At 46.4% G+C, this 21,790-nt stretch overlaps 3 protein-coding genes across 3 annotated transcripts; 1 reads left to right on the top strand and 2 right to left on the bottom strand.

Moving 5' to 3' along the window:
* Positions 1–267: 267 nt before the first annotated feature.
* SNIP1 (Smad nuclear interacting protein 1) lies at positions 268–4,085 on the bottom strand. The gene is made up of 4 exons (XM_055799570.1): positions 3,853–4,085; positions 3,639–3,735; positions 2,540–3,129; positions 268–1,874 (listed from the first exon to the last, which is right to left on the bottom strand). Exons 1-4 carry the CDS (start codon positions 4,029–4,031, stop codon positions 1,610–1,612), a joined length of 1,131 nt encoding a protein of 376 aa, XP_055655545.1. The 5' UTR covers positions 4,032–4,085; the 3' UTR covers positions 268–1,609.
* Positions 4,086–4,156: 71 nt separating this feature from the next.
* Positions 4,157–8,489, top strand: DNALI1 (dynein axonemal light intermediate chain 1). The gene is made up of 5 exons (XM_055799571.1): positions 4,157–4,416; positions 4,489–4,658; positions 5,570–5,748; positions 6,039–6,203; positions 7,731–8,489. Exons 1-5 carry the CDS (start codon positions 4,208–4,210, stop codon positions 7,764–7,766), a joined length of 759 nt encoding a protein of 252 aa, XP_055655546.1. The 5' UTR covers positions 4,157–4,207; the 3' UTR covers positions 7,767–8,489.
* Positions 8,490–8,715: 226 nt separating this feature from the next.
* On the bottom strand, positions 8,716–20,567 carry GNL2 (G protein nucleolar 2). The gene is made up of 16 exons (XM_055799569.1): positions 20,374–20,567; positions 20,206–20,290; positions 18,991–19,085; positions 18,339–18,478; positions 17,049–17,233; positions 16,499–16,565; positions 15,042–15,200; positions 14,360–14,473; positions 13,432–13,560; positions 12,615–12,719; positions 12,346–12,504; positions 12,094–12,201; positions 11,312–11,742; positions 10,556–10,635; positions 9,730–9,827; positions 8,716–8,896 (listed from the first exon to the last, which is right to left on the bottom strand). Exons 1-16 carry the CDS (start codon positions 20,435–20,437, stop codon positions 8,747–8,749), a joined length of 2,169 nt encoding a protein of 722 aa, XP_055655544.1. The 5' UTR covers positions 20,438–20,567; the 3' UTR covers positions 8,716–8,746.
* Between the last annotated feature and the right edge of the window lie 1,223 nt (positions 20,568–21,790).

The raw sequence follows: 21,790 nt of genomic DNA on the forward strand, positions 1-21,790 counted from the left end.
CGCACCCCCGCTCACCCCCCCGCCCCACTCTCTCCCGCCCCACTCACCCGCGCCCCCCACAACCCCGCTCCCCCCCCGCAGCAAGGCCTGAGCACAGGGATGCGGTGCGAACCCCCTCGCGCACACATCCCCCCCACCCCCCAAATCACACAATTTTTTTTTAAACTCACTCGGTGACCTGAATACCGAGATGAGCATGGGAAGTCCATCTATTTCAAGGAACACGGGAGAAAAAAAAGACACTAGGGACTAGGAAACTACCAGTGATTAGGGCTAAATTTACAAATTCTTTATTTAAAAATCCCTGGTGTATATATAAAGGAGATCCTCCTAGCCAAAACTTGTTCTACCTACTGTTTGTAGCCCCATGTCAATGCCCCATATTTACACCATAAATGTTCTAGCCTGTGTATACAATATGCAACACTTGTATACACAAAGTATATACACAGCAGGTACAAATAGCTTGTGACCAAAGAACAAACATCCAGGCAAATTAGTAAATGGTGTGGAAAATACACATTTCTTATACCATAAAGCAATGGGGAGGAGACATCCAAAAATAGGCAAGACTTTCAGTGAGTGGGATTGTTTCTTCTCTTCCCAAAGCAGCGTTTTGTTTCACAGGGGAGAAGACTAATTTCAAACAGGTGACTTGTATATCTTTTCATAAAAAGAAAACTTAAATAGTGCAAACTGTGGTTAAAACATGTCACCACGTTAAAGGTCTTTACGTGTAATACAAATGAAACCAAGGAGAAGTTATTCATGGGGCAGGGGTGGCATCAGAAATAAAGGCCCCAGCTTCAGACCCATACACTCACCATCCAGTAACAGCTTCAGCACCACACGCTGGAACCGTGCCGGGCAGACGCTGACCTAGACCTCAGCCCCCAAATCACAGTATCCTCACCTAGAGTCCCAGGGAGTGTCTAACTTTGATTTCAAATTACCTTGTCGTTTTCAGGTAGTGTAATCCAGTGAAACATCCGTCCCTGAAAGTCATCACAAGGCAAAGGAACTGCCCAAAACATACAAAGACAAGAGGGGCTTTGCAACATTTCCACCTTCTCAGTCATGAGCCGGGTAAATCCTCCTGTCTAGAACTCCTAACAGGCAAAGGAATTTGGCAAACTACCAAACAAGACTTCTTACAAAATGCACCGGGTTACTTTCTAACTACTAAAGTAGCATTTTCAAAGGGCTATAACAAAACAATTAACAAAAATAATTTAAAATATGCCAGCTGTGTTTTACACCGTTTTCTAGAAGAGGACAGTCTTTCAACATCTGTCGAGTACTTCCAGCATCAGAGCTTTCACTTCCAGGTGCTCTTTGCTTGTCGGAGGGGGGGAAAAAGCAGAAGAGAAGAAAAAACAAAACAAAACCAAAACAACCCACCTGTATTTCCTGATATGCAGAACTATCAAAAATGAATAATCAGTGAAGTCCCCCAAAATAAACTATGATAACAGACCAGCAACAGAAAAAGGACTTTAAGGCAATAAGAGGCATCGGTGCTGAGACGCTCCAATGTTTACATCCCAATGCACGTTCAACTGCAATGAATTCCTCTCCCCTGCCCGCCCCCCAATTTCCTCCTCATCTGTTAACTGTCAGACTCTTCCTCCTTCTCATCATCATCATCATCGTCCTTTGTGTTGGCCTCAGATTTATCTGAGGATTCATGGAGAAGAACATATTCCCTGCTACTGAACCCAAACTTCAGTACATCCTTTTCCTTGAGTTCGTAATAACGCTGAGGTTCAATCCGCTGGTTATTCAGAAAAGTGCCGTTCCCAGAGCCCAGGTCGATTATGTAGGGCCTCACTCTGCGGCCAACGGTACCATCCGCACGCGTGTACTCCACAAGCCTAGCAAAACAAAAACCACCGATTCAATCACAGCAGCAAGAGACAGAAAACATACTCCAACAGCAGACACGTCTTCCAACATGCAAGCCCCGGTGCTGTTAATGCGTATCTGTCCTTGCAGAGATCTGAACTAGTCTGATGAAAGCGACATGAAACTGCGTGAGACTGAGCAGATTCTGACAGACTGCATCACCTCCTAAAATTTCTGATGATATAATACAGTAATTCCGACAACAGAACAGATGGCCATTCCCTAAGACGGCATCTTTGTCTTCCGCAGCCAGCAACCCCTGCTGCTTCAGATCTGCAGACTTTGTTGTGAAAGACCAAATGAATAAAACCTCTCCTTGAAATACTTTTACTGCCAATTACACCTGCCAGTTTATTTCAAGTCAGATACACACACAGTTCTGTGATTAACCCTGCTGTGTTATTTGTCTTACTAAAAGGCTGCTTGTGGTTAAATGAGAGCAATCGCAGATATTTTTGATTACTGCTAGGACGATACGCCGCAGCGAAACATAAATTCCATCTCTCTCTAACATACTTACACCAAATTCGTACCTCTCAACTGTGCATATCCAGGGTTTTTTTTGTTTGCAGGTTTTTTTCCTCCATAAATTCCTCAATAATCCTGTTTCACCAGCAGGCAGAGTAATACTTACCGGTACTGAAACACAGCATGCTGCTTTGAGCAGGAGGGATGGTCAATGGGGATATCTGCGATTCTGCGGTGCCTGCCCAGAAGATAAGCACTCTGCCTGTGAATGTACATGACCGGGAGAAACTCATCGTTTTTGAAAGGATAGAGGCGCCACCGCTTCTTTGGAATCCGTGCTTCGGGGGGCTCACTGTACTTAATCACAACACCTCGGAAAGTGTTGGTATCCTCTAGAAGCGCACCAGAGAGTTCAAAGCTTGGCTTCTCTTTGTTTACAGAAGCTTTTGCTTTAGGTTTGTTATCAGATTGCCCGAGTTCTGGATTCTGGTCAACACCATTGCCTTCGTTATTTTGTCGATGCTCTCTTCTTCTCTCGTTATAAAACTCCCTCTCAGCCTGCTGCTCACGGATGTTCTGAACATCTCTCTCTCTCTCGTGGCCTCGAACTCCAGGCCTTTCATTTGCATTCTTCCTTCTGTCAGAGTGCTCTCTGTGTCTATCTCTGTCACCGCTTCTGTCTCTCCTATGTTCTTGCTCTGATGAGTATCTCTGCTTTCGCTCCTCGTTTCCTCTACGACAATGATCATCTCGCTCCTGTAACAAAGAATCACTTATAGTAATGTATTCAAAATCAGAATGAAAGAGCAGTAAGCCTGCCGCGTTTTAAGAAATCACAGTCCTACACACAGACAACGCGTACTTAGATATGCTGTGTGCAGAACTAACACGAAGCGAGGGGAACTTAGTTCCTTGCCAAACTATCTGGATTCTTACAATCTGTGCCGAATAAAGCAGGATGAAGAAACAGCACGATGCATCACCTGCTCCCGAAATGCAAAGCAACTAGCGGGGGCAGCCTGGGTAGGGGGCAAAGGCCGGGTTCAGGTGCGTGTGCGAACGCCCGGTGGGTTAAGGCAAAGCCTGGGGCAGGCAGCAGGAGCCGTTAAGCGGCTATGACCCCCCGACCCTCCTCTTCCGAACAGGCCGTGCTACAACGACGGGAAGACAGTAGCTGCCGGCGCGCGGTGGCTGTCCGTACCTCGCACGGGCGGGTCCCGCTGCCGCTGGGGCCGGGCCCCGGGGCTACCGGCTGCGCGATTTACCTGCTTCACCTTCACGGCGGCGTGGTGCGGGCTGCGGCTCCGCCTGCCGCGCGGGGACCGGCTCCTCCGCCCCGACTTGCTCTTCCTCTTGGGCGATCTTGAAAACAAGAGGGGGTGTGTGGGGGTGGGGGTGCGGGGGGGAGGGGGGGGTGCGCCGCGGAGCCGCGGCCGGGCCGGGCGCAGCCCGGGGCCCGCTTCCACCGGGCCGCCCTACCTGCTGCTCCTGCCGCGGCTGCCCTGGCGCGGCCCGGCCGGGCCCCGCCGCTCCTCGGCCGGCGGCGACTGGCTGCCCCGCGCCGAGCGGGAGGCGGAGCGCCGGGGGCTCCGCTTCTCGGCCTTCACCGTCACCTCCCGCCGCCGCCGCTGCCGCCGCCGCTCGGCCGCCGCCTCCATGGCACCGCCGGCCGCCACAAAGGGAAGCGCGCGCCGCTTCCGGCCCGCGCGCCGCCACCCGGAAGCGCTTCCGCCGGGGGCGCCCCCGGCCGCTTCTGCGCCTGCGCCAGGCCCGCGCGTGCGCGCTGCCCCCCCTCCCCGCGGCGGGCGCCGTCGCCACGGCAACAGCGGCCGCCATGATCCCGCCGCCGGACTCGCTGCTGCGCTATGACCCGCCGGTGCTCGTCAGGCGCCGCACGGAGAAGCGCTGCCCCGGGGCCGGGCCAGGCCGCCCGCCGGCGGCCAGTGCCTCCCGCGCTCCGCAGCCCGGGCCGCTGAGGGGGACGCCGGGGGCCGCCGCCGCCCAGCAGCCGCAGGAGCTCCTCAACGCCATCCTGCCGCCGCGGTGAGGGGCCGCGCCCGGCTGCGCCCGGCAGCGCCCGCGGCCGCCCTTAACGCCCGGTGCTTTTCCTGGCAGGGAGTGGGAAGAGGAGCAGCAGCGCTGGGTGCAGGAGGTGTCCAGCGCGCCCAGCACCCGCCTGGATGTCATCCATCTCCAGGAGCAGCTGGACCGGCGGCTGCGGCAGCGGCAGGCGCGGGAGACCGGCCTGTGCCCGGTGCGCAGGGAGCTCTACGGGCAGTGCTTCGGTCAGTGCCGCGCCCGCCACGGCAGCGAGCGGCGCCCCTCACCCTCTCCCACCCGGCTGCAGCTCCCGGAGCCGCATCCCCCTCAGCACCCCTCCGGGCCGAAGGCTGACACGGCCTCGTGCCCCCGGGCCAGGCTGACAGCGGGCCACAGGGCCGACAGCCCATCAGGGTCACACCGGGCTGCAGGGCTGACACTGGCCCATCAAGGTCACGCTGGGCCATGGGGCTAACACAGCCTCAGTCCCCACCGGGCTGGGCTGACACCAGGCCATCGGGGTCACACCAGGCCGCAGGCCCGATACCAGGTCACGGGGCTGACAGCAGGCCAGGAGGGCTGCCACTGGCCCATCAGGTCGACACTGGGCTAGCAGGGCTGACAGCGGCCCATCGGGCTGGCACCAGCCCATCAGGCTGACACGGGGCCGCAGGGGGCAAGGGCTGCCCTTCCAGCAGCCGTGCTGCGACCGTTAACCCCAGCTGTCAGCTTTCATACAGAGCATTTTACCCTGTCTCGTTACTCACAGAGCTGACACTCAGAAGACAGGTAAAGGTGTGCCCATGGTTTGAGCAGGATTCTTCTAGAGGCTCTGAACTCTACTGGAGGCGTCCGAATAACTGCAAAAAAATCATTACAAACGTTTAGGTGTTTGCCGTTATAGCTTTAGTGGAGCGGTATCACTGTTGTTACCATAGGTTCTGTACCACCACTCCACTTTTATCTGCTAGTGCTGATGCTATAGCTGTAAAGTAAGAAAAAAAATAATTACAACCATCTGTAGTAAATCTGCGTTGCTTTGGTGGCACAGAGACTAGGTAAAAGACAAGAAACTCTGGAGCCTGTGTGTATCCAGCATTCCCGGGTAAGTGTACAGCAGCTACTTTAACTAGGCTGTTGTAACCTTTCTTTAAAGATGAATTGATCCGTGAAACTACAATTAACTGCGCAGAGCGAGGACTATTGCTGCTTCGAGTCAGGGATGAAATCCAAATGACAATTGCTGCTTATCAGACATTGTACGAGAGCAGCGTTGCGTTCGGCATGCGGAAGGCACTACAAGCTGAACAAGGCAAATCTGACATGGAAAAAAGAGTAAGTTGGGCTGCTCAGTCCATAATGTAGTTTTCTGCACATGATACTGCGGAAGGATGTTACATATAGCATTTTGTATGAAATTGGTTATTTCTATTTCCACTGGATGGCAGTAAAGATCATCAAAATACTTGTCTTATTGTTTTCCTAGGGCCTAATTGCACTTCCCAAGTTATGTGCTATTCTATCTGGAACACTTTGAAGACTGTGCAACATACAACTTTGTTCCATCTTAACTGAAAATTGATTAGTAAGAAACACAACTTGAGATATCTCTACTCTTTTCCAAGATTGCAGAGTTAGAAGAGGAAAAGCGAGAGCTGGAAAGACAAGTGAGTGAACAGAAAGCCACGTGTGAAGCTATTGAAAAACGTGAACGTGAAAGGCAACAGATAGATGAAAAGAAACACGCTGAAGAGGTTCAGTTCCTGAAACAAATGAATCAACGGCTGAAGGTTAGTAAAAAAATTCAATTCCAAATAGCAAGGGTAAAACTTCTCATTTTGTAATTAGAAAGATATAAAAGCACCCTTCTGCTTATAGTTCTAGAAGTGTTACACTTACAGTGCAATTGTATTAACATTCCACTTTCTTTAAATTCTTAATGACATGAGTTAATAGCACTTTTGCATTCTCTACTTCCATGCTCAGTCAGCAGCTGGTTGTTACCAGTAAACCTCATGATGCAAACATCAGGTCAGATTAGCTGAATTCTAGAGATACACACATTTGCCGGGGAGAGATCAGAATTTGTTCAGAAAATGATTGTTATAGTCAGCTGGAGAAGATGATGACGTGCATGCAGCTGAACCCCAAATGGAGAGGCTTCAAACTTCGCTGATATCTCAGGAATCTATTTCTGCATAATTTGACTATAAGGTTATAATAGTTAGCACCCCTTCTCAACTACAATATAGAAAATCTAGTAAAGGCAAATTAAGATGGTTTATTTTTTTGCCTTTGGCCATTAAAGCTGACTCCCTGATGACAAAACACACCATTTAACATTAATTATTTCCTAGTAAGAATAATCGTGTACTTATGCAGGAGGGACTGCATAATCACAGCAGTATTTTTGTGCAAGCTGCTTTGGTGAAAACAGAGTTGCTCCTCACTACTTAGCTTTTGAAAGGAAATAATCCCACACCTTTTGAGTAAAGAAAAAATGTACCTTAAGTATTTCTGGCTAGAGCTAAAAACAATTTCCTTTACACCAAGCTGCTTTCCGTATTTGCTGTTCCTACAGTTTCTCCCTTGTAAACCATTAACATCTTCAGGCCATCTTGAAGTATTTTAGGGCGTAAAATGGAATTGCTGTTAGATCAAGTATGTGTTGCCACTGAATCCGTATTTCTTCCTTGAAGTAACAGCTGTGTGTATACCACTGCTGTAGTTTATTTTGATGGCAGCTCTAGGAAGAGGACAATCTAAGAGTCCTGGAAGTTCCGTGCACGACACGCTCCCTAAGCATGGGTAGCTCTCCAATCAATCTACTAATTGGGCGTCAAGTTGTCTCAGTAACTGAGAAACTTGCTGTTCCCAGCTACTTTTGTCCCAGAGTCAGAGTTTGTGTTCCAAATGTTAGAGCCAAATATTCAATTTAGCTAACATAGTCCAGCCTGAAATCAGAGAATTCAGACCACTGTTTCAACAGCTTTTATTTAATTTCCTCTTCAGTGCTTTACATTATAAAAATGAGTCTTTCATTGTATGGAACCAAAGCCAGCTCTTTTCTTCTCAGAATGCAACAAGTGTGTATGCCAAGAATGAAAAGCTAATTTATAAAACATGTAGTAAGTAACGGAATAGCTAGGAAAAAAACCCAACAACCACACAACAAAAACCTGGCCTGCTTCTCTTGAAGTATTGCAGCATCCCTGAGCTCCTCGCTTTGAGTATCTACCAATTTATCACTTTACAGCAATGTGGGTGTATTTTTTAGGTTGAATCTAATTTGACTTACTGTCTCATTTGTTTTTCAGGCCCAACTTGAAAGCATCATTGCACGAAATAAGTAGATTTTTTTGTTATCCTCCAGGCAGTGCTCAGAATTGCTGTCAGAGCAAGAAGTTTGCAATTAGTGACAAAGACTTATCTTCATAAAACAATCTTGAATTTTTGCTTACCAGTAACTGAAGGCAGCATAGTTGTGTTTCTTTTTCTCTTGAAGATTTTAAATTCAAAACCTTAATTACTGTGCCCACTTTTCAATGCCATCTCAGCATTTAACTCCTTAAATAGCAAACCTGTCTGGTATTGCCTGCAGGCAATATGCTAGGTGACCTTCAAAGCAATAAACTAATAAAACATTTTTATGTGCAAACATCTTTGTAACATTATTACTTTGAAAATGTAGAAAATTCAGAAACCATATACAAAGTGTCTACAATAAATGTAAGTCACATTCACAAAGAATGAAACTGCAGGTAATTGTTGGATGGGTGTTTGGAGGGTATTTCCTTGAGTATGTGCAAGTCGTACCTCAAAATCCTGTCAGAGCCGTCAGCAGTAGCCTATGAACAGCACCAAAGCTCTCTACGTGGTTATTTCAGAGGAAACAAAGGGGATGATGCCATTCCACTTCTCATGGGAAGCAAATGAAATCTTTACTTGAGGTACCTGTATAAGTAGCTGGTTATACACAGCAAGCAGACATGGGAAAGATATCACTGTAGTCATATGAAGAACTCCATGAAGTTAGTTTCCAGAAAAAAAACCACCCAGCCCAAACCAAAAAAACCCCACCACCACTGAGTAACACTTCAGGATATGTTTTGCCAGCGCAGTGTTTACTGGCCTTAGATGGAGATGTGGAAATACCCTGATCTCCAACTGCATAAAGAACTTTCAGATGATGCAGAAACAAAGAGTGAGATGCTACTCCTGGGAACAAGACAGACAAGTCAAACTAGGCTTTGAATGGGAACTACAAGTTTTATATTAAAAAAAGCCACTGCATACTAGAGCTGTTTTATGTAAAATTTAATAGAATAAGAAGTTATTGCTTATGTTTGTATTTTTTCTGCTTTGATCTTTGTCCCTCCAAGCCAGTTTTTTTCTTGTTCTTATTCTTATTTTTCACGTTGTGAGTTTCATAATACCGGACTCCAACTTTCTTGGAGCGCTGCTGCCTCTCAGCTCGTCGTCTCTGCAAATACACACAAAACACATTAGCAAGTCCACGGTACCCCACAGCCTGAATGTTTGCATTCTTTCAAATGTTGTTCACTTTGCATTCCTTAAATAAAATGATTTCAAACAAAATATTACACCTCTGCTTTTAAAATGTTAGAGGAAGATATGCTTTAATCTTTACAAAAGTAGTGATCAAGGTATAAGAAACAACGTGATGTGCACAGTCACATAAGAGGTCTTTAAAGGAAGGTGTGACAGAACGTTCATAAGAAGATTCACTCTTCTGCTCCCCTCTGACAGTCCTAACAGTCCACAGCAAACTCCAAACAGCCCTCGCTGTACAAGTTTGCTTACGAATCACTTTCAAAACCCTACAGACTATGTCACTTGGTATTTTAAGTTGTTCTAGAAGAATTGTTTAGATGTGACTAACATGAACAGAAAGCAGCAGCAGCTCCTGTCTGAAGACAGACTAGTGCTGCCCATGTAGTCCCAAGTTCTCCCATCTCCCAGCAGTTAGACCCCTGCTCTCTCAACAGCATCAGTGGGGATGCGAACCCCGCAAGCAGAACAGTTACCTGCAACAGATTCACCCCTTCAACGCTGCCACGGTTACCCGCTGGGTAACCCCATGGGTCCGCGCTCAGCTGGACGTGCTACTGCCCCATCTCACATCAGCAGCAGGTCACCCTGTCTTCGTACTCCCCCTATGTGAGCTACAGTCCCTGCGCTCCCTCCCCCCTACTAGTGCCCAGTCTAAAAGCTCTTAAGGAACAACGGGCAATTATCTATAAAAAAAGCCAGCTCTATTACCATGCTTATTGAACTACAAGAAATTACACTTACTTCTTTGGATGTAAGTTTCTTGCAAGGCTGTTTACCCAAATCATCATCACCATCATCTTCCTCTTCTGCTTTCCTTTTCCTTTTTTTCTCTGTGCTGCCTGCAAAGAGCAGAGATCACATACTCAGGCATCTTCCAGAACACGCAACTCTTCGCAGAACTTAACACAGAGGTCACCAGCCCATCTACTCCAGCAAAGCATTCCTTTGGTTGTATTTTAACAGCTTTTACCTAAGCAACACGCATGTTCCTCAGCAGAGAATCACTCCCTATTACTATGCAAACTGCTCCTGAGAAGCAGATTGCTTAAAGCCCCACGGAAATCCAGGATTTCATAGTCTTGTCAGAATAGGTTTCTCCCACGTGATTTTGCCTTTAATCAAACCTACTGTTGAAACGGAAGCCACAGACTTCTGGAAGTCACCACAGTAAATGCTACAGCCTTAAGTACCTCTGTGCTTTCATAATATAAATTTTCTAAACCCCCTCCACTCCCTTCCGTGTACTATCACCCCATCTAGAACAGCAATTGCTCGGACTGCACTCTGCCCACAGCATCATTCTTTTGGAAATGCAACATTTGTCTTCACTTTATTCTCCTTCGCTAGTAGAGGGACACGTTGTCTTATAGGGACAGGTGTTCTAACGAAAGGCTACAGCAAGGTCATCATGCAGCCTATAGGTTAGCCATGGCAAGATTTAAATAGCTTTAGGGGAAAAAGAACTTGCAATCAGGTGCTAATGGATGCTTCTCCCCCTAAACCCTCTCTTCTACTGCTGACAGGATTTCAAAATATAGATTAAGAACATCTACTAATGTCATTTTACCTCTGTCTTCGGTTTCTTTAGGTTCTTCAGACTTCTGCATGGATTTTGCAAACACTTTTTCACTCAGCTGCTTAGGGATTCTACAAAAGATAAAATAAGCAACATAAGAATGTTGTAACACAAAAGGACACCATCTCCAAGAAGTGATCAGTCTGCAATAGATCCAAGTAGTGTGTCAGCAGCAAAACCACAGCCTTCGCACCTAAAAAACATATTACAGTAATCTTGCCTCTGGAGTTACTGGGCTTGTGTGCTGCACAAAGGGACAAAATAAAACAAACTTGAAATCTCAGTCCTCACAAAGCTGGTGGATGGGCTTTTCTAAAAGCGGGCATGGTGCATGAGCTAGGATCCTCTTGTACATGCACGGGGAGCCAGCAGGCACATCCAGGTAGGACACTGGCCTTGGTATGGCTCAAGAAAGGGCCCAACATCAAGCAGAGATCCAACAATGTAATATCGCTACCCAGAATACCAACAGATTTCTAATCCATAGCTTAAGAGGCAGCTTTCCAAAAGTGAGGACTAGTTATGCTGGTAAACAGGGCTTCTTGGAAGACTCTTCCAAAACCAAACTGCTGCTTAGCCAAATTCAAATATTTATGGCTAAACTAGATAAGCTGTGGCAACTGGTGTCTGGCAACACAGAGGAATCAGTCAAGCAAGTCGCAAATGGAGTGAAACTATAGCAGAATCACTTTAACCCTTTCCCCCCTCCCCTGCGAAATATCCAAGTCGCTGAACAGATTCATATACCTTATTGCTGAGAATCTCTTGGCTTTGGCTTTGTCCAGAAATTTTTTGTATTTTGCAATCTTATCATCCAAAGCCTTAAGAACTGCCTTAGAGCTCTCCTTGGCACCTACTACAGCCAACTGCGATTCCTCCTCTACTGAATCCTGACGTTGCTCATTTTCCTCTTTCTCCTTTTCCTGCTCCTCCTCTCCAGAAAAATCACTGTCTGTTTCATCAAAACCTGGCACATCTACAGGAACCAGGTCTTCTTCTGAGAACTGAGGTGCCACATTAATCCTCCCAAAGTTCTGCCGAACATGTGCCACGAGTTGCTTAATTTCAGTGTCCATATTATTTTTCTCTTCTGCTGGCTCCACACTTGATACCAACTCAGAGATTTTCTCCTCATTATTATCCTGGCTTGATGTCATAGCTACTTCCAGTGCAGGAGGCTACAAGAAAGAGTATGATGGATATATTATCCACAAAATCTGTTCCACCACCTTCGAGAGCAATTTTCATTTTATGTCTTTGGAAAAAGCCTAAGATGACAGGCCAATGACATGATAATTACTGATGTTTCTGGTAGTCAGATGATTGTCAAATGGCCCAGACATCTCTTTACAGGGTATTGCTACCTGGTCCTCACCAAATTCAATTGGGCATCATCTGAATCACCAGGCTCGGGCAGAGGACAAGATGCACACTGCCCAAGTTACATGGCACTCTGGGAAAAGCAGCAGTGAATACCATGAGGAAAACTGAGTAATATGTGAGAAGAGGCACGAGCATCACATTCTCACCTGGGGACCTGTTTCTGCATTCGGTGGCTTCACAAAGAATGGAATTCTGCCCCTCTGCCAGTCATTGAGAACCATCTTGCTCACGGTTTGCACATCAGGCTCACCACCCTGAAAGGAACCAGTAACAATTTATGTCCACGTCTGCAGGGCATACTGCCTTCCCATTTCCTGTAAGCAACAGAAACGTTCATATTTCCCATGATCAGTAACAGGCCACATGCTCTACCGGCCTGCAAATAAAAGTTGTCACACCTTCAGCAGTTTTCCAGTCCTACAAGCAAGTTTCTCAAGGAAGTCTTCTGTATCCTTCCAGGAATCAATTTTGTACGTCTTTCTGATGTACTCTGCTTTGGCTCTTTCCAGCACAGCACTAATATGATCTTCAGGGTTCTTAATCTTTTCAACTTGAACCTGAAAATAAACGGTAGAATATCAACCCTTTGGAAAGCGTGCACTCATTTCTTTGAGCCCATCATACTAAAAACAGAAAAAAATCTCCAGTGTTTAGTGCAGATACATACCACTCCCTTCAGCACGATGTCTGTTTCTGTGTCTCCAGATGGATAAACTACACCCGGGCAGTCGATGAGAAAAATCCGCCGCATCAAGGTAATGTATTGCCACACCTGAAAGAGATCAGTAAATCCCCATGTTACCTCTTGCCACACAGCCCACTGTTTTGCTTTTTAAATGCACGGTGTTAATAGAGAGGAGTCATCTTAGGAACTTGGTATCAACACACAGAAACAGAATATAACCTGGTGTTCTTGTTCGGCAGCCAGGATGTACTCACCTTGCTCCTTCTGGATCAGCCAACACTATCCCTACAGGTTTGCATCAAACTACGAACTCACAGCACCAAGGTGAAGAAACTACAGTTACAACAAACTACAATATTCTGTGGTTTTCCTCTTCCATGACCCTTAACTTTAATGATATTTAGGGGTAAAAGGCACAGGCTAGCAAAGATTGCCATAACTTTGTCTTCTTGTTTATTGCCACATTCTTGAAGAACAAGAGTTCCTCAAGCACTAGCAGAGCCTGACAGCACAAATATACCCAATCACGTGACTCAAGAGAGCACAGACCCTGAGCCAGGGTGGCTGAGCATTCAGATCACAGCACTACAGCCCAGGGAGAGCAGGGACGCAGGAATGCTTCCAGTAGCCGTGCTCCAGAGCAACAACTCCATCAGCCACCCCTCAGACTCAGGGTCACGTAGCCTGTACAGTTCAAGTGCTAGACTTGAACATGTTACCCTAATTTTACATGAAATCTGCCTTTGACAATGCATTGACATAATTATTTTTTATCTTTAATGTAGGGATCTCTTCCTACCTTTGTTTCACCTGCAATAGGGGCCACATTGCAGACCTTCTTAGACCGTAATGTATTGATCACTGAGCTTTTGCCAACGTTCGGATAACCAATGAAACCCACGCTGATCTGTTTCTTGTCAGAGTGTAACTGTTAAGAAATAACGCATCTTTTTAACACCTCATAGAGAAAGACAGAATTACTACTACAGTTCTGAGCATGTGAGCAGTTACTGTTCTCACTATATTGGAAGGCAAAGGGGGCTCCAAAGTACCAGATCAAAAAATGAGATCAGCTTTTTTCTATCAGGAGAAATGTGTAAGGGTACAACCAATTTGCCATCGAAAAACTCCAAGGATCAAAGAAAATATCTGCTACTTCAGAAGGAAGAAGTGAACCTCTTGCATTCCCAGTTGCTCTAAAATTACTTGTGAATGCCTTATTTGGAAACCATTTAGGTTGAAAAACCAAGCAAATACCAACAGTATGTAGCTGGGTAAAGAATACAGATGTGAAAATTAACCTAAAGACACCAGAAAGTGCCTTTCTTGGAAAGACAAAGACACTTAAAAGGAGAACACCTTAAGAGGATATGCGTACATGCAGGACATGAACTGGTGTGAGGTATGTTCCCTTCTTCTACACACTTGATCAGACCTAGGAGTGTCTGTGGGATACTCTGTCTACACAAAACCTAGGCCAGAGATTGCTGGTCAAACCCACTCCTGCTGGATCTCCTCAGCTTGACAAACACTTTGAACATATTTGAAGGAATATTTTCCATTTTTAACTCCAGAGAAGGGAGCTTTATTAACGGAGATGTTTGCTGACAAAGGCCATAGGGAAGCACACTGAACCCCAAACACTAACAAAACAAAAGTTTCCACCCTAAAAAAAATAACTCCAGACCCTGCACACAACAATACAAATCCCCCAAATTGTTCTGTACCTTTCCAAACTGCCTTAAAAGCTGTATGAAAGCACCTTTGCCAAAAGGGTTTGTGAGGCTGGCGTGAAAGGCGAGTGTTGGATACTCCTGGGAAAGGACAGCAACCCAGCGCTTCTGAAGAGGAAAACATTAACTCAGTTAGGGATCCTGTGCTGCAGAGGTGGTGAAACAATCTGCTTATGAGCAGAAGTACACAGCATCTTCACTTGGGTCACAAATGTGACTGTCTATGAAAATTGCTCTGTAAGAACCTTTGAAGCATTTCACCAACCCAATAGCTAAAAGCACTGAGTATTGTTTTTATAAAAGACAAGCAATTTCCCAAAAATGCCTTCACTGCTAGCTAAAACTAATTAGTTTAACAATATAAAGCAAACCAGCTGTGGTGGATATGGATCTTAAGCGGACTAACATTTAGCATACTCTGGAGACATCAGCTGAACTGTTAAATCCAGACAGAGGAAGTAGAGAATTTGTGGCTGGTGAGTGTTGCTCAACTCAGCCAAACTTGGACAGATTTACATTGTAATTGTTACTTTTATAGCAGACAAGCAGCGAGCTCCCATTGACCCAGTTACATTATGCCCTTTGAGACCAGCAAGAGGACTGGCAACAGAATTAAACCAAAGGCTACAAAAGGAACAAAGAAGGTCCAAGGAATAACAGGCAGGACTGTGCTTACAGTAGCCCAGGTAGGAACAAGATCACATTTGTTCAGGACAAAAATGAGATGTTTCCAGTGCTTCTCCTTTTTAAGATAAGATTCCACATGAGGGGAGCGAGTACCCATGGGATCCCTGGCATCAAGAACTTGAACAACAACATCTGATGAGTCTATCACCTGAAAAAAAAAATCATGCAGAAGGAAAGGATTTTACAGAAAGCAAGACATCTATAACTCCAAAATTAAAAATAATTATTTCCTGAACTACATCATTAATCTGTAACCCCCCTGTATCCTTCACAAACAACTGTTACTTCCCTACAGAGTAGTGAAGCTCAGACTAATATCATCCACTCTCCTCCTAAGTCCCATCCAAATTCAGGCTGGACAGCTGAATAGTTTTTACCTACTCTTATGCAGGAGGAAGACGCTTGTAGCACTTGGGAAAGAAAACACTGCACCCAAACGGGAAAATTAATTGCTTCAGTAGACAAAAACAATGTTCACCATCCATTCTGCAGCAACTCAGTTCTGCCATTTCATAAAGGATCAGGATATAAAGTATGTTTTCTGGATCAGTATAAAACACACAACCAAGTAGGAACCTGCTGTTAGTCCACTAAGCATCTACAGCAGGGAGCTGTCATTTTATGACTTGCTTCAAGCCAAGCAAATTTGTTTCAGTTATTTCCTGCATTTTTGGCAGCGTCTTACTGAAATCTGTTTTGCTCTATCATTCCCAGCACTTTTAGATCTAAATGAAAAGGTTTTAAGCTACATTCAGAAACTCAGAGCAAAAAGTCAAGCAATTTCACACCTAGCAGTCACTGAGAACATACAAACTGCTCTTACAACCTCAATTCATTCTTAGTCTCCATTTCTCTAGCAGCCACGGTGGCTCACAGGGAACGGAGGGTCAGAGCCCTCCAAAGACAACCCTATCAACATGCCAGATGTTTTTAGCCTCAAGAAACTTAAGGGCATGTGACTGGTTTATTTGTGGTGAAGCCCCAGGAATTCAAGGGAAACGAATATCTTCACTCTGCCAGTCTGTCTCTACGTGATATATTATGGATGTCTGTTCCAGGGGGACAAGAGCTCAAGAATCAAGCTCAGTCACGCAGAGATGTGAAAATGAATCTCTGCTCCCTTCTTCAGCTGGCTTTTTCTGTTTGTGTTTAGGTACTCCATCAGTACTGAAGAAAGGGTATATGGTTTCAAGTCAGACAGTTCAACTAGGCTGACAGGAAAGCAGGCAAGAGAATGACAAACTCGGAACAAGTCTGCATGAAGAAAGTCACTTAATGTTTCTAAGAAACTTTACAGCGAGATCAATTGTATCAAAGCTTCCCTAACCGAGCAGTAAATGGTTTTCAGAGCTATTCTGGTTGTCACTGTACAGGATTTCCAACACTGTGAAGCACCTGACCTTGTAAAGGCTGAAAGACAGATATGACTCTATAAACATTGCTTACCTTGTAGAGCTCACCCCAGATTCTTTTGGACTGTCCTTTCTTATATATTTCCTCTTGTGCTTCATCTCTGAAAGCGGATTACCAAAGACATCAGCAACCACAATAACAGGGTTACGGTGTTGTTTTCTCTAAAGCCATTTACAGACAAAAGAGGAGATGAGGCCCAAGTAACAGAGAGCTGGATTCTGCCCCACTCCCCATCCTCCCCCTTCAATCTACCCATTTGCAGAAAGATCCTACAAACATGTGCCCTTTCAAAGATTGCCATCTGGCCACTAGTCAGTTTTTTACCTAACCCAAAATGTGAGTTTGGAGATATTCTGACAAGCCACAGAGAACAAATCACAAATAAAGAAGAGTCTCATGGCAGTAACAGTTTGGTTAAACACACAGGGACAAAACAGAATTTAAAAAGTCCCAAATTCAGCTCATCTCACTTTCCTTACTCCTCATGCAGTAACAGCATTGATAGATGTACTAGATACATCTTTAAAAATAAAGCTGGCTTTTCAGAAATGTAAACAATGAATAAATTCTCCCTTCTATTTACCTTACACCAGTGTCTTCCGTCACGAGGTCTCGGTCCTTGCCCTGATCATAAGATCCTGATGAGGCTTCAGCATTCTCCACCAGAGACTGCACATCACTTGCAGAAAGATTTGGTCTTTTCCTCTGTGATTTGGGGCCAAATGTTGTTTCAAATGTTTCTGTGTCAAGAATGTGAACTCTGGAAGTCTGACGAAAAACAGGTTGGTAAGAAAAACAAGCATTGTTTTTTCCATCTCTCATGGCACGCAATGAACAAGACCTTAGATCAACACAACCCTGTGACCTGTGACAAGAGTTACAGGCACTTTCCTAACAATGTTTGAGTTTTCCAGCTTAATCTTTGAGAAATATAAGAGTGGATATTTAATAAGCAACAAAACACATTGCACTTGCCAAAGAACTATGCTTCAGTTCTTTCACCATAAATTATGTCAAATGTAATTAAAGCTACAATGATGAAAATTTAGCTGCTATCTTTGATCATTTCTTATTTTTCTAACAAGTGCACAAATCTCGCCAAATTCACAGATTTTTGTCAGGGATAATTACAATCAAAGTTGTAGATTTTAAAGCCTGTAATGAATGCCAACTTTTTTTGGAACAACATATAATTCATTGCTGAAAGTAGTAATTTGTTTTTGTAACGCACATTTTACTTTCTTGTAACTTTTTCCTTTATTTAGGTAACAATTTTTATGACATAAACCTGGAAAGTTTCCACATGAAAAAATAGCATGAGTCCAACATAATAGTTCAGACATCATGAAAGAAACCTGGTAGTAACTAAAACTTGGTGTACTAGAAATGAAGGCTACATGCACAAGCATTTCTGATTCAAGATAAACACATATTTGAGTTCAAATTCATCACACAAGTGTCTGCTGTGTGAAGCATCCTCAGAAGAGGTCCCTCTGTCACACGAGCTGTTAGAAGCATTAGAAGATAAGGCGGCAAGCTGCTACAGTCATCCTAAGGAGGTACGCTAACCTAGGAAGCATTAGAGTAAGTTTCCTAATGGAAAATGAGGATTTCTAGTAAATAATAGATCTTCTCACAAACTACAAGGAAATAACACACTGTTTCTTTGACTTCACATTCAATGTCCACAGCAACAGGCTCTCAAAACCATCCTTCCTCAAGTCATTCGCTCCAGCTGCCCCTCCCAGTGCTTCCAGAACACAGTATTTCACCAGACTGGACAGAGACTGCACCATCGCCCAGGTAAGTAATAGTGACAACACCTCTGTGCACATAACCCAGCTTTCAGCCCGTACACACGAGTGATACACACGTGAGGTTTAATCCGATCATAGAACAGGGACATCGGCAATTTTTTTTGCTTCATGACCACCCTGTAAGGATCTTTCATGACAGTTTCCATCTCTTCTTGAAACTTCTGTAGGGATGATTGCTTGATCACACGAGTATTTCCTGCATGTAAAGATAAATATTGCACCTGACCATTCCTCATTTTAACCACTTCAGAGACCCCAGGTACACCAATAAAATATTAATACTCCATCTGGAATCAAAAATACCAGTGACAAAAAATATGGCATTTTACTTGAGACAAATCCCAAATTAGGATAAATAAGGCAATCCCTTTCTTCCCCACCACTTAAAAACAAATTTTAAAACTATCCCTAGGACACATAACATACGTAGGCTACAACACACACACACATGGGCAAACCCCAGAAAATGACCAAAGGAGACAGAATAATCACACTTTAGAGGAGTGCGCAGAAAGCAGACACCTGAAGTGCAGGTACATGCACAGTGTGAGCCCGTACTCATGCCTACAGCAGGGGTCCTTCAACTTCATTTTCAGGAACCATCCCACACATCACCGAGAGCACAATTCCAAAATAAACACCCTCCAAAAATACAAAGTTCGACAGTCTTTAAGCTTGCCTAGTCTGAAAGTTGAAAAATACACTCACCAAACCATTTAATATTTGGTTCCACTCTTGCAACTGTGCCTGGTGCCACTGTTGACTGATACTGTAGAGGCTTAATCACTTTACCATACTTGTTTCTAAGGAAGAAATGAGAACACATGTAAATACACAGGGGCAGCACTGACTCCTCTAGCACTTTTGTTTGCTAGACCAGAAAATTCATCCACAAAATCCAGAAAAACCCTTCACTAGAACTGGTGCCCCTGAGAGTGACACTGGGGATGGTACCACCTGTAAAGGCTAATTCACTTAAACACTGGAACAGAAGCAGTAACGTCAGCCAGCGCACGCTCCTAAGCCTCACTCCAGCTTGATCAGACTCTTCTGTTTACATCAGACCAGGAATGGCTTAATGGGGTGCAAAAAGCACCAAAGGACAACTTCCCAGTAAACACGACCTTGCTCTCCCACGGGTTCATGTGGACCTTTTTAATCAGCTCTACCCATCAGCTGGTGCAGAACACTCATCACAAGATGATTTCCAAGTTGAGACCTGGCTTAAATTTAGTAATTTTTAAAAATACATATTCTCCAGTCTCAAAACAAAGTGCAATCTGGCAAAACAAAACAAAACTGCTAATCTGAACCAGGACTCTCAGAAACCCCTGCAGCATCTACAACATGGCAGAGACACATGTTTACAAGGTGGGGGCTACTCCGCAGCCAGCAATTCTCAAGCAGAGCTAAGGGGTGTCTCTCAGCAAAGGAGCCGTATGGAAGTCACGCTATTCAGGCATTCTGAGGCAACTTTTTAAGTTATGCTGTTGTGGGAAATTAAGGAATTCTGGGCGGTTCTGGGTTCATGACATTGCAATGAGACCATGTCGGCTGTTCTGCATCACGTTTCCCAACTGTATTCCCTGATACGCATCGCTGGCCTGGTGGAGCTTCCCAGCTCATGGTATTAGAGAAGACACGAAGGAGTGGCTCCGTGCCAGGAACTGACATTCTGTCATCAGAGCCCGGCCAGCCGCCCCCAGTGCGGTCCTGCTCTGCCGCACGGGCTGCAGGCGCGGGCACCGGGGGCCGCACGGCTGCTCCCGATGGGCACGGCCCAGTTACCAGTGCCCGCTCCCTGCCGTGCCCGGCCAGACCCCGGCCCCGCGGGAAACCACCCCCCGCCTAGGGCCGGGCGGGCACACGGAGCCGCCTGCGTCCCGCCGCACCGGGAGGGCGGCTCGGCCAGGCCGCGCTCACCTCCGCTCCTTCTGCCGGTACATGTTGAGGCGCCGGATGGTGGCTCGGTCCCGCATGTTGTTCCCTCCCGCGCCCTCCACACGATCTGCGGAGACAAGACAGCGTCAGCCAGGGGCGGACCGACACGGCACGGCCTGGCCCGGCACGGCACGGCGACCCTGCACGTACCGGGATTGGTGCTGGCGCGGGAGGGGTTGATGGTGCTACGGCCCTTGTAGCGTGGCTTCACCATGGTGCTGAGCGGAGCCCCCTGCGCAGGGCCGGGCAGCGGTCACAGCCGGACCGGGGGAAACCAAGAGGCCGCTCCGCCACACGCACAGCACCGGGCTGGAAGCGCCGGCACAAGCACTTCCGGTGCGGGGGGTCAGCGTCATGACGCACTTCCGCTAAGGCCGTCTTCCGCCTGCGCAGGCGCAGCAGCGTGCCCCGCTCACCACGTGTGCCCCCCGGTCGCCAATGCAACGGATGAGGCGGCCCCGGTCCCCCCCACATCCCCCCGGTGCCCCGCGGTCCCCCCGGGCTTCCCGGTCCCCCGCCCCGGCTCGGCGTCACGCCGCGGGGGCAGCTAGCGGGGCAACCCGGGCCGCCTGTGCCGCGGGGCGCTGCGGGCCCGGCGGGCCGAGGAGGGCGGTGGGCTCCGGGCCGGCCGAGGGTCGGGGGGCTGCGGGGCGCCGTGCTTGGCGGGGGGCTCAGTCACCGGCTCTGCCTCGCCCGGGCCGCACCGCCTGGCCGGGGCTGCGGCCTGGCACGGCAGGGGCACCGCAGGCCGTTCCAAGGGAAGGGGAGGCTGTACTAGCGAGGGCACTGGCACAGCAGCGCTCATTGTTTGTGCAATGTTGTTGTTCACAGAAGCATAATCAGAATCACTTGGGCACTTAGCTTTAATGCTTCTTTCCATTCGCAGATGAATGCATGCGGTCAGCAAAGGGGCTCAGTGGTGCAGGGGTGCTGGCGGGAGCGCTGGCGTCGCGGAGCATGCTTGTATGCAGCAGGGCGGCAGCGATGGGATGTGTGTTGCCACACGGGGTTGTTTTTTTCTGGGTTACTGGCAAGGACCTTTTGAAATTAGAACGGTGGCGTTTTTATATACGTGTGAAGAATTCCATGGACAGTGCAGGAACTTGAATTAAATTTAGGCAAATTATATGTCTAAAGACTAAGCCTTATGTTCATGTTACTGCCAGATTTTTATAGAAATTGGAAAGATCATCACCTAGGGGGAATTAACAAAGCACCACCGAAACGGTGTTAATTTATACCAGAGACTGCATGGGGGCCAAACTGCTCAGCACATTGGGGAATCATTCTCCAAAACGAAGGTGTGGCCTATCGTTTCTAAATAGTTATTAGCAGCAGAGTGTTCATGGCTAGTTAAATTTCCTTCTTGTTTTGCTAATGCTTTTCTAAATCCAGAACAATAACAGAGCTGCTGAGATTTTGTTCTTTTAACAATTTTCAGCATTTTGCTGTTAGGTGGTGCATAGTCCCAGTTGTACAACGAAGTCTTAATGAGTCAAGACTTGCGAGATGTTTTGTAAGATGGCGGTTATGAATTCTGAGTCTGTTTTGATTAAGGCTATGATTT

The sequence above is a fragment of the Falco peregrinus genome, chromosome 3 (assembly GCF_023634155.1).
Source record: "Falco peregrinus isolate bFalPer1 chromosome 3, bFalPer1.pri, whole genome shotgun sequence".
Lineage (NCBI taxonomy): Eukaryota > Metazoa > Chordata > Aves > Falconiformes > Falconidae > Falco > Falco peregrinus.

Excerpts from the sequence above, each read along its gene's own strand:
- SNIP1 (XM_055799570.1), bottom strand. The coding sequence starts at position 4,031 with ATGGAGGCGGCGGCCGAGCGGCGGCGGCAGCGGCGGCGGCGGGAGGTG. Across the intron at positions 3,736-3,852 it reads AGCCGCGGCAGGAGCAGCAG|ATCGCCCAAGAGGAAGAGCA; the intron begins GTAGGGCGGCCC and ends CTTGTTTTCAAG. Across the intron at positions 3,130-3,638 it reads CCGCCGTGAAGGTGAAGCAG|GAGCGAGATGATCATTGTCG; the intron begins GTAAATCGCGCA and ends TCTTTGTTACAG.
- DNALI1 (XM_055799571.1), top strand. The coding sequence starts at position 4,208 with ATGATCCCGCCGCCGGACTCGCTGCTGCGCTATGACCCGCCGGTGCTC. Across the intron at positions 4,659-5,569 it reads GCTCTACGGGCAGTGCTTCG|ATGAATTGATCCGTGAAACT; the intron begins GTCAGTGCCGCG and ends CTTTCTTTAAAG. Across the intron at positions 5,749-6,038 it reads AATCTGACATGGAAAAAAGA|ATTGCAGAGTTAGAAGAGGA; the intron begins GTAAGTTGGGCT and ends CTCTTTTCCAAG.
- GNL2 (XM_055799569.1), bottom strand. The coding sequence starts at position 20,437 with ATGGTGAAGCCACGCTACAAGGGCCGTAGCACCATCAACCCCTCCCGC. Across the intron at positions 19,086-20,205 it reads TACCGGCAGAAGGAGCGGAG|AAACAAGTATGGTAAAGTGA; the intron begins GTGAGCGCGGCC and ends TTTCTTCCTTAG. Across the intron at positions 14,474-15,041 it reads TTGTTCCTACCTGGGCTACT|AAGCGCTGGGTTGCTGTCCT; the intron begins GTAAGCACAGTC and ends TTTCCTCTTCAG.